Genomic DNA, 15,567 nt, shown 5'->3' with positions numbered 1-15,567 from the left:
AGTAACACTGCTGTCCTACAACTAGAGACTCTATATAGTAACACTGCTGTCCTACAACTAGAGACTCTATATAGTAACACTGTCCTACAACTAGAGACTCTATATAGTAACACTGCTGTCCTACAACTAGAGACTCTATATAGTAACACTGTCCTACAACTAGAGACTCTATATAGTAACACTGTCCTACAACTAGAGACTCTATATAGTAACACTGTCCTACAACTAGAGACTCTATATAGTAACACTGTCCTACAACTAGAGACTCTATATAGTAACACTGTCCTACAACTAGAGACTCTATATAGTAACACTATCCTACAACTAGAGACTCTATATAGTAACACTGTCCTACAACTAGAGACTCTATATAGTAACACTGTCCTACAACTAGAGACTCTATATAGTAACACTGTCCTACAACTAGAGACTCTATATAGTAACACTACTGTCCTACAACTAGAGACTCTATATAGTAACACTGTCCTACAACTAGAGACTCTATACAGTAACACTGTCCTACAACTAGACTCTATATAGTAACACTACTGTCCTACAACTAGAGACTCTATATAGTAACACTGTCCTACAACTAGACTCTATATAGTAACACTTTCCTACAACTAGACTCTATATAGTAACACTACTGTCCTACAACTAGAGACTCTATATAGTAACACTGTCCTACAACTAGAGACTCTATATAGTAACACTACTGTCCTACAACTAGAGACTCTATATAGTAACACTGTCCTACAACTAGAGACTCTATATAGTAACACTGTCCTACAACTAGAGACTCTATATAGTAACACTGTCCTACAACTAGAGACTCTATATAGTAACACTGTCCTACAACTAGAGACTCTATATAGTAACACTGCTGTCCTACAACTAGAGACTCTATATAGTAACACTGTCCTACAACTAGAGACTCTATATAGTAACACTACTGTCCTACAACTAGAGAGACTCTATATAGTAACACTGCTGTCCTACAACTAGAGACTCTATATAGTAACACTGTCCTACAACTAGAGACTGTATATAGTAACACTGTCCTACAACTAGAGACTCTATATAGTAACACTGTCCTACAACTAGAGACTCTATATAGTAACACTGTCCTACAACTAGAGACTCTATATAGTAACACTGTCCTACAACTAGAGACTCTATATAGTAACACTGTCCTACAACTAGAGACTCTATATAGTAACACTGTCCTACAACTAGAGACTCTATATAGTAACACTGTCCTACAACTAGAGACTCTATATAGTAACACTGTCCTACAACTAGAGACTCTATATAGTAACACTGTCCTACAACTAGAGACTATATATAGTAACACTGTCCTACAACTAGAGACTCTATATAGTAACACTGTCCTACAACTAGAGACTCTATATAGTAACACTGTCCTACAACTAGACTCTATATAGTAACACTGTCCTACAACTAGAGACTCTATATAGTAACACTACTGTCCTACAACTAGACTCTATATAGTAACACTGTCCTACAACTAGAGACTCTATATAGTAACACTGTCCTACAACTAGAGACTCTATATAGTAACACTGTCCTACAACTAGAGACTCTATATAGTAACACTGTCCTACAACTAGAGACTCTATAGTAACACTGTCCTACAACTAGAGACTCTATATAGTAACACTGTCCTACAACTAGAGACTCTATATAGTAACACTGTCCTACAACTAGAGACTATATATAGTAACACTGTCCTACAACTAGAGACTCTATATAGTAACACTGTCCTACAACTAGAGACTCTATATAGTAACACTGTCCTACAACTAGACTCTATATAGTAACACTGTCCTACAACTAGAGACTCTATATAGTAACACTACTGTCCTACAACTAGACTCTATATAGTAACACTGTCCTACAACTAGAGACTCTATATAGTAACACTGTCCTACAACTAGAGACTCTATATAGTAACACTGTCCTACAACTAGAGACTCTATATAGTAACACTACTGTCCTACAACTAGAGACTCTATATAGTAACACTGTCCTACAACTAGAGACTCTATATAGTAACACTGTCCTACAACTAGAGACTCTATATAGTAACACTGTCCTACAACTAGAGACTCTATATAGTAACACTGTCCTACAACTAGAGACTCTATATAGTAACACTGTCCTACAACTAGAGACTCTATATAGTAACACTGTCCTACAACTAGAGACTCTATATAGTAACACTGTCCTACAACTAGAGACTGTATATAGTAACACTGTCCTACAACTAGAGACTCTATATAGTAACACTACTGTCCTACAACTAGAGACTCTATATAGTAACACTGTCCTACAACTAGAGACTCTATATAGTAACACTGTCCTACAACTAGAGACTCTATATAGTAACACTGTCCTACAACTAGAGACTCTATATAGTAACACTGTCCTACAACTAGAGACTCTATATAGTAACACTGCTGTCCTACAACTAGAGAGACTCTATATAGTAACACTGCCCTACAACTAGAGACTCTATATAGTAACACTGTCCTACAACTAGAGACTCTATATAGTAACACTGTCCTACAACTAGAGACTCTATATAGTAACACTGCCCTACAACTAGAGACTCTATATAGTAACACTGTCCTACAACTAGAGACTCTATATAGTAACACTGTCCTACAACTAGAGAGACTCTATATAGTAACACTGCCCTACAACTAGAGACTCTATATAGTAACACTGTCCTACAACTAGAGACTCTATATAGTAACACTGTCCTACAACTAGAGACTCTATATAGTAACACTGTCCTACAACTAGAGACTCTATATAGTAACACTGCTGTCCTACAACTAGAGACTCTATATAGTAACACTGCTGTCCTACAACTAGAGACTCTATATAGTAACACTGTCCTACAACTAGAGACTCTATATAGTAACACTGCTGTCCTACAACTAGAGACTCTATATAGTAACACTGTCCTACAACTAGAGACTCTATATAGTAACACTGTCCTACAACTAGAGACTCTATATAGTAACACTGTCCTACAACTAGAGACTCTATATAGTAACACTGTCCTACAACTAGAGACTCTATATAGTAACACTGTCCTACAACTAGAGACTCTATATAGTAACACTATCCTACAACTAGAGACTCTATATAGTAACACTGTCCTACAACTAGAGACTCTATATAGTAACACTGTCCTACAACTAGAGACTCTATATAGTAACACTGTCCTACAACTAGACTCTATATAGTAACACTGTCCTACAACTAGAGACTCTATATAGTAACACTGTCCTACAACTAGAGACTCTATATAGTAACACTGTCCTACAACTAGAGACTCTATATAGTAACACTACTGTCCTACAACTAGAGACTCTATATAGTAACACTGTCCTACAACTAGAGACTATATACTAACACTGCCCTACAACTAGAGACTCTATATAGTAACACTGTTCTACAACTAGAGACTCTATATAGTAACACTGCCCTACAACTAGAGACTCTATATAGTAACACTGTCCTACAACTAGAGACTCTATATAGTAACACTGTCCTACAACTAGACTCTATATAGTAACACTGTCCTACAACTAGAGACTCTATATAGTAACACTGTCCTACAACTAGAGACTCTATATAGTAACACTGTCCTACAACTAGAGACTCTATATAGTAACACTGTCCTACAACTAGAGACTCTATATAGTAACACTGTCCTACAACTAGAGACTCTATAGTAACACTGTCCTACAACTAGAGACTCTATATAGTAACACTGTCCTACAACTAGAGACTCTATATAGTAACACTACTGTCCTACAACTAGAGACTCTATATAGTAACACTGTCCTACAACTAGAGACTCTATATAGTAACACTGTCCTACAACTAGAGACTCTATATAGTAACACTGTCCTACAACTAGAGACTCTATATAGTAACACTGTCCTACAACTAGAGACTCTATATAGTAACACTGCTGTCCTACAACTAGAGACTCTATATACTAACACTGTCCTACAACTAGAGACTCTATATAGTAACACTGTCCTACAACTAGAGACTCTATATAGTAACACTGTCCTACAACTAGAGACTCTATATAGTAACACTACTGTCCTACAACTAGAGACTCTATATAGTAACACTGTCCTACAACTAGAGACTCTATACAGTAACACTGTCCTACAACTAGACTCTATATAGTAACACTACTGTCCTACAACTAGAGACTCTATATAGTAACACTGTCCTACAACTAGACTCTATATAGTAACACTGTCCTACAACTAGACTCTATATAGTAACACTACTGTCCTACAACTAGAGACTCTATATAGTAACACTGTCCTACAACTAGAGACTCTATATAGTAACACTACTGTCCTACAACTAGAGACTCTATATAGTAACACTGTCCTACAACTAGAGACTCTATATAGTAACACTGTCCTACAACTAGAGACTCTATATAGTAACACTGTCCTACAACTAGAGACTCTATATAGTAACACTGTCCTACAACTAGAGACTCTATATAGTAACACTGCTGTCCTACAACTAGAGACTCTATATAGTAACACTGTCCTACAACTAGAGACTCTATATAGTAACACTACTGTCCTACAACTAGAGAGACTCTATATAGTAACACTGCTGTCCTACAACTAGAGACTCTATATAGTAACACTGTCCTACAACTAGAGACTGTATATAGTAACACTGTCCTACAACTAGAGACTCTATATAGTAACACTGTCCTACAACTAGAGACTCTATATAGTAACACTGTCCTACAACTAGAGACTCTATATAGTAACACTGTCCTACAACTAGAGACTCTATATAGTAACACTGTCCTACAACTAGAGACTCTATATAGTAACACTGTCCTACAACTAGAGACTCTATATAGTAACACTGTCCTACAACTAGAGACTCTATATAGTAACACTGTCCTACAACTAGAGACTCTATATAGTAACACTGTCCTACAACTAGAGACTATATATAGTAACACTGTCCTACAACTAGAGACTCTATATAGTAACACTGTCCTACAACTAGAGACTCTATATAGTAACACTGTCCTACAACTAGACTCTATATAGTAACACTGTCCTACAACTAGAGACTCTATATAGTAACACTACTGTCCTACAACTAGACTCTATATAGTAACACTGTCCTACAACTAGAGACTCTATATAGTAACACTGTCCTACAACTAGAGACTCTATATAGTAACACTGTCCTACAACTAGAGACTCTATATAGTAACACTGTCCTACAACTAGAGACTCTATAGTAACACTGTCCTACAACTAGAGACTCTATATAGTAACACTGTCCTACAACTAGAGACTCTATATAGTAACACTGTCCTACAACTAGAGACTATATATAGTAACACTGTCCTACAACTAGAGACTCTATATAGTAACACTGTCCTACAACTAGAGACTCTATATAGTAACACTGTCCTACAACTAGACTCTATATAGTAACACTGTCCTACAACTAGAGACTCTATATAGTAACACTACTGTCCTACAACTAGACTCTATATAGTAACACTGTCCTACAACTAGAGACTCTATATAGTAACACTGTCCTACAACTAGAGACTCTATATAGTAACACTGTCCTACAACTAGAGACTCTATATAGTAACACTACTGTCCTACAACTAGAGACTCTATATAGTAACACTGTCCTACAACTAGAGACTCTATATAGTAACACTGTCCTACAACTAGAGACTCTATATAGTAACACTGTCCTACAACTAGAGACTCTATATAGTAACACTGTCCTACAACTAGAGACTCTATATAGTAACACTGTCCTACAACTAGAGACTCTATATAGTAACACTGTCCTACAACTAGAGACTCTATATAGTAACACTGTCCTACAACTAGAGACTGTATATAGTAACACTGTCCTACAACTAGAGACTCTATATAGTAACACTACTGTCCTACAACTAGAGACTCTATATAGTAACACTGTCCTACAACTAGAGACTCTATATAGTAACACTGTCCTACAACTAGAGACTCTATATAGTAACACTGTCCTACAACTAGAGACTCTATATAGTAACACTGTCCTACAACTAGAGACTCTATATAGTAACACTGCTGTCCTACAACTAGAGAGACTCTATATAGTAACACTGCCCTACAACTAGAGACTCTATATAGTAACACTGTCCTACAACTAGAGACTCTATATAGTAACACTGTCCTACAACTAGAGACTCTATATAGTAACACTGCCCTACAACTAGAGACTCTATATAGTAACACTGTCCTACAACTAGAGACTCTATATAGTAACACTGTCCTACAACTAGAGAGACTCTATATAGTAACACTGCCCTACAACTAGAGACTCTATATAGTAACACTGTCCTACAACTAGAGACTCTATATAGTAACACTGTCCTACAACTAGAGACTCTATATAGTAACACTGTCCTACAACTAGAGACTCTATATAGTAACACTGCTGTCCTACAACTAGAGACTCTATATAGTAACACTGCTGTCCTACAACTAGAGACTCTATATAGTAACACTGTCCTACAACTAGAGACTCTATATAGTAACACTGCTGTCCTACAACTAGAGACTCTATATAGTAACACTGTCCTACAACTAGAGACTCTATATAGTAACACTGTCCTACAACTAGAGACTCTATATAGTAACACTGTCCTACAACTAGAGACTCTATATAGTAACACTGTCCTACAACTAGAGACTCTATATAGTAACACTGTCCTACAACTAGAGACTCTATATAGTAACACTATCCTACAACTAGAGACTCTATATAGTAACACTGTCCTACAACTAGAGACTCTATATAGTAACACTGTCCTACAACTAGAGACTCTATATAGTAACACTGTCCTACAACTAGACTCTATATAGTAACACTGTCCTACAACTAGAGACTCTATATAGTAACACTGTCCTACAACTAGAGACTCTATATAGTAACACTGTCCTACAACTAGAGACTCTATATAGTAACACTACTGTCCTACAACTAGAGACTCTATATAGTAACACTGTCCTACAACTAGAGACTATATACTAACACTGCCCTACAACTAGAGACTCTATATAGTAACACTGTTCTACAACTAGAGACTCTATATAGTAACACTGCCCTACAACTAGAGACTCTATATAGTAACACTGTCCTACAACTAGAGACTCTATATAGTAACACTGTCCTACAACTAGACTCTATATAGTAACACTGTCCTACAACTAGAGACTCTATATAGTAACACTGTCCTACAACTAGAGACTCTATATAGTAACACTGTCCTACAACTAGAGACTATATAGTAACACTGTCCTACAACTAGAGACTCTATATAGTAACACTGTCCTACAACTAGAGACTCTATAGTAACACTGTCCTACAACTAGAGACTCTATATAGTAACACTGTCCTACAACTAGAGACTCTATATAGTAACACTACTGTCCTACAACTAGAGACTCTATATAGTAACACTGTCCTACAACTAGAGACTCTATATAGTAACACTGTCCTACAACTAGAGACTCTATATAGTAACACTGCTGTCCTACAACTAGAGACTCTATATACTAACACTGTCCTACAACTAGAGACTCTATATAGTAACACTGTCCTACAACTAGAGACTCTATATAGTAACACTGTCCTACAACTAGAGACTCTATATAGTAACACTACTGTCCTACAACTAGAGACTCTATATAGTAACACTGTCCTACAACTAGAGACTCTATACAGTAACACTGTCCTACAACTAGACTCTATATAGTAACACTACTGTCCTACAACTAGAGACTCTATATAGTAACACTGTCCTACAACTAGACTCTATATAGTAACACTGTCCTACAACTAGACTCTATATAGTAACACTACTGTCCTACAACTAGAGACTCTATATAGTAACACTGTCCTACAACTAGAGACTCTATATAGTAACACTACTGTCCTACAACTAGAGACTCTATATAGTAACACTGTCCTACAACTAGAGACTCTATATAGTAACACTGTCCTACAACTAGAGACTCTATATAGTAACACTGTCCTACAACTAGAGACTCTATATAGTAACACTGTCCTACAACTAGAGACTCTATATAGTAACACTGCTGTCCTACAACTAGAGACTCTATATAGTAACACTGTCCTACAACTAGAGACTCTATATAGTAACACTACTGTCCTACAACTAGAGAGACTCTATATAGTAACACTGCTGTCCTACAACTAGAGACTCTATATAGTAACACTGTCCTACAACTAGAGACTGTATATAGTAACACTGTCCTACAACTAGAGACTCTATATAGTAACACTGTCCTACAACTAGAGACTCTATATAGTAACACTGTCCTACAACTAGAGACTCTATATAGTAACACTGTCCTACAACTAGAGACTCTATATAGTAACACTGTCCTACAACTAGAGACTCTATATAGTAACACTGTCCTACAACTAGAGACTCTATATAGTAACACTGTCCTACAACTAGAGACTCTATATAGTAACACTGTCCTACAACTAGAGACTATATATAGTAACACTGTCCTACAACTAGAGACTCTATATAGTAACACTGTCCTACAACTAGAGACTCTATATAGTAACACTGTCCTACAACTAGACTCTATATAGTAACACTGTCCTACAACTAGAGACTCTATATAGTAACACTACTGTCCTACAACTAGACTCTATATAGTAACACTGTCCTACAACTAGAGACTCTATATAGTAACACTGTCCTACAACTAGAGACTCTATATAGTAACACTGTCCTACAACTAGAGACTCTATATAGTAACACTGTCCTACAACTAGAGACTCTATAGTAACACTGTCCTACAACTAGAGACTCTATATAGTAACACTGTCCTACAACTAGAGACTCTATATAGTAACACTGTCCTACAACTAGAGACTATATATAGTAACACTGTCCTACAACTAGAGACTCTATATAGTAACACTGTCCTACAACTAGAGACTCTATATAGTAACACTGTCCTACAACTAGACTCTATATAGTAACACTGTCCTACAACTAGAGACTCTATATAGTAACACTACTGTCCTACAACTAGACTCTATATAGTAACACTGTCCTACAACTAGAGACTCTATATAGTAACACTGTCCTACAACTATAGACTCTATATAGTAACACTGTCCTACAACTAGAGACTCTATATAGTAACACTGTCCTACAACTAGAGACTCTATATAGTAACACTGTCCTACAACTAGAGACTCTATATAGTAACACTACTGTCCTACAACTAGAGACTCTATATAGTAACACTGTCCTACAACTAGAGACTCTATATAGTAACACTGTCCTACAACTAGAGACTCTATATAGTAACACTGTCCTACAACTAGAGACTCTATATAGTAACACTGTCCTACAACTAGAGACTCTATATAGTAACACTGTCCTACAACTAGAGACTCTATATAGTAACACTGTCCTACAACTAGAGACTCTATATAGTAACACTGTCCTACAACTAGAGACTGTATATAGTAACACTGTCCTACAACTAGAGACTCTATATAGTAACACTACTGTCCTACAACTAGAGACTCTATATAGTAACACTGTCCTACAACTAGAGACTCTATATAGTAACACTGTCCTACAACTAGAGACTCTATATAGTAACACTGTCCTACAACTAGAGACTCTATATAGTAACACTGTCCTACAACTAGAGACTCTATATAGTAACACTGCTGTCCTACAACTAGAGAGACTCTATATAGTAACACTGCCCTACAACTAGAGACTCTATATAGTAACACTGTCCTACAACTAGAGACTCTATATAGTAACACTGTCCTACAACTAGAGACTCTATATAGTAACACTGCCCTACAACTAGAGACTCTATATAGTAACACTGTCCTACAACTAGAGACTCTATATAGTAACACTGTCCTACAACTAGAGAGACTCTATATAGTAACACTGCCCTACAACTAGAGACTCTATATAGTAACACTGTCCTACAACTAGAGACTCTATATAGTAACACTGTCCTACAACTAGAGACTCTATATAGTAACACTGTCCTACAACTAGAGACTCTATATAGTAACACTGCTGTCCTACAACTAGAGACTCTATATAGTAACACTGCTGTCCTACAACTAGAGACTCTATATAGTAACACTGTCCTACAACTAGAGACTCTATATAGTAACACTGCTGTCCTACAACTAGAGACTCTATATAGTAACACTGTCCTACAACTAGAGACTCTATATAGTAACACTGTCCTACAACTAGAGACTCTATATAGTAACACTGTCCTACAACTAGAGACTCTATATAGTAACACTGTCCTACAACTAGAGACTCTATATAGTAACACTGTCCTACAACTAGAGACTCTATATAGTAACACTATCCTACAACTAGAGACTCTATATAGTAACACTGTCCTACAACTAGAGACTCTATATAGTAACACTGTCCTACAACTAGAGACTCTATATAGTAACACTGTCCTACAACTAGACTCTATATAGTAACACTGTCCTACAACTAGAGACTCTATATAGTAACACTGTCCTACAACTAGAGACTCTATATAGTAACACTGTCCTACAACTAGAGACTCTATATAGTAACACTACTGTCCTACAACTAGAGACTCTATATAGTAACACTGTCCTACAACTAGAGACTATATACTAACACTGCCCTACAACTAGAGACTCTATATAGTAACACTGTTCTACAACTAGAGACTCTATATAGTAACACTGCCCTACAACTAGAGACTCTATATAGTAACACTGTCCTACAACTAGAGACTCTATATAGTAACACTGTCCTACAACTAGACTCTATATAGTAACACTGTCCTACAACTAGAGACTCTATATAGTAACACTGTCCTACAACTAGAGACTCTATATAGTAACACTGTCCTACAACTAGAGACTCTATATAGTAACACTGTCCTACAACTAGAGACTCTATATAGTAACACTGTCCTACAACTAGAGACTCTATAGTAACACTGTCCTACAACTAGAGACTCTATATAGTAACACTGTCCTACAACTAGAGACTCTATATAGTAACACTACTGTCCTACAACTAGAGACTCTATATAGTAACACTGTCCTACAACTAGAGACTCTATATAGTAACACTGTCCTACAACTAGAGACTCTATATAGTAACACTGCTGTCCTACAACTAGAGACTCTATATACTAACACTGTCCTACAACTAGAGACTCTATATAGTAACACTGTCCTACAACTAGAGACTCTATATAGTAACACTGTCCTACAACTAGAGACTCTATATAGTAACACTACTGTCCTACAACTAGAGACTCTATATAGTAACACTGTCCTACAACTAGAGACTCTATACAGTAACACTGTCCTACAACTAGACTCTATATAGTAACACTACTGTCCTACAACTAGAGACTCTATATAGTAACACTGTCCTACAACTAGACTCTATATAGTAACACTACTGTCCTACAACTAGACTCTATATAGTAACACTACTGTCCTACAACTAGAGACTCTATATAGTAACACTGTCCTACAACTAGAGACTCTATATAGTAACACTACTGTCCTACAACTAGAGACTCTATATAGTAACACTGTCCTACAACTAGAGACTCTATATAGTAACACTGTCCTACAACTAGAGACTCTATATAGTAACACTGTCCTACAACTAGAGACTCTATATAGTAACACTGTCCTACAACTAGAGACTCTATATAGTAACACTGCTGTCCTACAACTAGAGACTCTATATAGTAACACTGTCCTACAACTAGAGACTCTATATAGTAACACTACTGTCCTACAACTAGAGAGACTCTATATAGTAACACTGCTGTCCTACAACTAGAGACTCTATATAGTAACACTGTCCTACAACTAGAGACTGTATATAGTAACACTGTCCTACAACTAGAGACTCTATATAGTAACACTGTCCTACAACTAGAGACTCTATATAGTAACACTGTCCTACAACTAGAGACTCTATATAGTAACACTGTCCTACAACTAGAGACTCTATATAGTAACACTGTCCTACAACTAGAGACTCTATATAGTAACACTGTCCTACAACTAGAGACTCTATATAGTAACACTGTCCTACAACTAGAGACTCTATATAGTAACACTGTCCTACAACTAGAGACTCTATATAGTAACACTGTCCTACAACTAGAGACTATATATAGTAACACTGTCCTACAACTAGAGACTCTATATAGTAACACTGTCCTACAACTAGAGACTCTATATAGTAACACTGTCCTACAACTAGACTCTATATAGTAACACTGTCCTACAACTAGAGACTCTATATAGTAACACTACTGTCCTACAACTAGACTCTATATAGTAACACTGTCCTACAACTAGAGACTCTATATAGTAACACTGTCCTACAACTAGAGACTCTATATAGTAACACTGTCCTACAACTAGAGACTCTATATAGTAACACTGTCCTACAACTAGAGACTCTATAGTAACACTGTCCTACAACTAGAGACTCTATATAGTAACACTGTCCTACAACTAGAGACTCTATATAGTAACACTGTCCTACAACTAGAGACTATATATAGTAACACTGTCCTACAACTAGAGACTCTATATAGTAACACTGTCCTACAACTAGAGACTCTATATAGTAACACTGTCCTACAACTAGACTCTATATAGTAACACTGTCCTACAACTAGAGACTCTATATAGTAACACTACTGTCCTACAACTAGACTCTATATAGTAACACTGTCCTACAACTAGAGACTCTATATAGTAACACTGTCCTACAACTATAGACTCTATATAGTAACACTGTCCTACAACTAGAGACTCTATATAGTAACACTGTCCTACAACTAGAGACTCTATATAGTAACACTGTCCTACAACTAGAGACTCTATATAGTAACACTACTGTCCTACAACTAGAGACTCTATATAGTAACACTGTCCTACAACTAGAGACTCTATATAGTAACACTGTCCTACAACTAGAGACTCTATATAGTAACACTGTCCTACAACTAGAGACTCTATATAGTAACACTGTCCTACAACTAGAGACTCTATATAGTAACACTGTCCTACAACTAGAGACTCTATATAGTAACACTGTCCTACAACTAGAGACTCTATATAGTAACACTGTCCTACAACTAGAGACTCTATATAGTAACACTGTCCTACAACTAGAGACTCTATATAGTAACACTGTCCTACAACTAGACTCTATATAGTAACACTGTCCTACAACTAGAGACTCTATATAGTAACACTGTCCTACAACTAGAGACTCTATATAGTAACACTGTCCTACAACTAGAGACTCTATATAGTAACACTGTCCTACAACTGGAGACTCTATATAGTAACACTGTCCTACAACTAGAGACTCTATATAGTAACACTGTCCTACAACTAGAGACTCTATATAGTAACACTGTCCTACAACTAGAGACTCTATATAGTAACACTGTCCTACAACTAGAGACTCTATATAGTAACACTGTCCTACAACTAGAGACTCTATATAGTAACACTGCTGTCCTACAACTAGAGACTCTATATAGTAACACTACTGTCCTACAACTAGAGACTCTATATAGTAACACTGTCCTACAACTGGAGACTCTATATAGTAACACTGTCCTACAACTAGAGACTCTATATAGTAACACTGTCCTACAACTAGAGACTCTATATAGTAACACTGCTGTCCTACAACTAGAGACTCTATATAGTAACACTACTGTCCTACAACTAGAGACTCTATATAGTAACACTGCTGTCCTACAACTAGAGACTCTATATAGTAACACTGCTGTCCTACAACTAGAGACTCTATATAGTAACACTGCTGTCCTACAACTAGAGACTCTATATATCTGCTGTCTCTCGTCAGTCCTTTCCGATGATTGACAGTGTTGAAGAACCTCTGTTTGGCTCATTTAACACCACAGGGACTGCAGTGTCCGACAGAGTGGAAATCAGGCTGGATCCCAGATGTCTGTGTGCATTTTTTGGTTTGTTTGTTGCTGTAGATGAATCTCTTAGTTAATGACTCTCTACTTTTCCAGACTTAACTTCCGAACTGTTCAATGTGTCCGTTTGACCAAGAACCACAGTGACAGTTTCAATAGGGAGACTTTACTTCTTCTAACCCCTAGTTTCCCATTTCCGTTAATCTGGTCGTTATAATCCCCAAAACAAACAAGGGTTTTGTAGATGCTGTAAAGGCGCTGGTCTCAGGAAACAGCTGAATATGGACGGTCGTCATTTAAATGACAGGCTGCTTTAAAGCGCGACCTCCGATTCAATTGACTTTTTTTTTTAAATATTTTTTTTACTAAGAGCTCATTTCAAAGGCTGAAAATAACTCGGATCAGTCTCTCTATATCATTCCCTCTCTCCTTCACGTTTCCCATGTAAATTATTTTGGGGGGGGGGGCTCGTCTGTCAGTGGCTGTGTCTGACCCTCAAAAGGCCAACATCGTCTCGTAATTCTGAGCTTAGGACTCAGACTAAGACATCATTTTTGTTTGGTAGTTTGTGGAACTTGGATGAAAGGAAAGTGTGTGTGTGTTTCCATGTTCCTTAACCCGTTGACCCCTTCTTCTTCAGGTGTGCGATTCTCAATCGTCAATGACCCCTCACCCAGACGACCTCTGTCAACTCGTCGTTGACCCTGAAGCCCCTCCTACCGAACGCACCAACGTTCTGCTGAGGGAGGCAACCGGCAAACCCAACCCTACCCCCTCCCTCGCTCCCTCCCTCCCCTTGTCAGACCCCCCTAAAAAGGCTAAGTGCAGTAAGAAGGTGCCCAAGAAGACTCGTTCTGTACCGCCCAAGGCTCCGTCAAGAAGATAGACCACAGAATCACTGTTATGTGTTACAGTGTATCTGTTATGTATCTGTTATGTGTTACAGTGTATCTGTTGTGTGTTACAGTGTATCTGTTATGTGTTACAGTATATCTGTTATGTGTTACAGTGTATCTGTTATGTGTTACAGTGTATCTGTTGTGTATCTGTTATGTGTTACAGTATATCTGTTATGTGTTACAGTGTATCTGTTGTGTATCTGTTATGTGTTACAGTATATCTGTTATGTGTTACAGTGTATCTGTTATGTGTTACAGTGTATCTGTTGTGTATCTGTTATGTGTTACAGTGTATCTGTTATGTGTTACAGTGTATCTGTTATGTGTTACAGTGTATCTGTTATGTGTTACAGTGTATCTGTTGTGTATCTGTTATGTGTTACAGTGTATCTGTTATGTGTTACAGTGTATCTGTTATGTGTTACAGTGTATCTGTTATGTGTTACAGTGTATCTGTTATGTGTTACAGTGTATCTGTTATGTGTTACAGTGTATCTGTTATGTGTTACAGTGTATCTGTTATG

General features: G+C 37.1%; 1 protein-coding gene across 3 annotated transcripts in view; it reads left to right on the top strand.

The window, feature by feature from the left end:
* LOC110531315 (coiled-coil domain-containing protein 171) overlaps nt 1–15,170 on the top strand; it is a 140,383-nt gene extending 125,213 nt beyond the window's left edge. For all 3 annotated transcript variants that reach the window (XM_036987118.1, XM_036987117.1, XM_036987116.1), the window contains one exon: nt 14,785–15,170. In XM_036987118.1, coding sequence (XP_036843013.1) covers nt 14,785–15,030 — 246 coding nt within the window. In that variant the 3' untranslated portion in view covers nt 15,031–15,170. The remainder of the gene's footprint in view (nt 1–14,784) is intronic.
* Nucleotides 15,171–15,567: the final 397 nt, after the last annotated feature.

Source organism: Oncorhynchus mykiss, chromosome 9 (assembly GCF_013265735.2).
Source record: "Oncorhynchus mykiss isolate Arlee chromosome 9, USDA_OmykA_1.1, whole genome shotgun sequence".
Classification (NCBI taxonomy): domain Eukaryota; kingdom Metazoa; phylum Chordata; class Actinopteri; order Salmoniformes; family Salmonidae; genus Oncorhynchus; species Oncorhynchus mykiss.
This window is presented reverse-complemented; position numbering and strand designations above follow the sequence as displayed.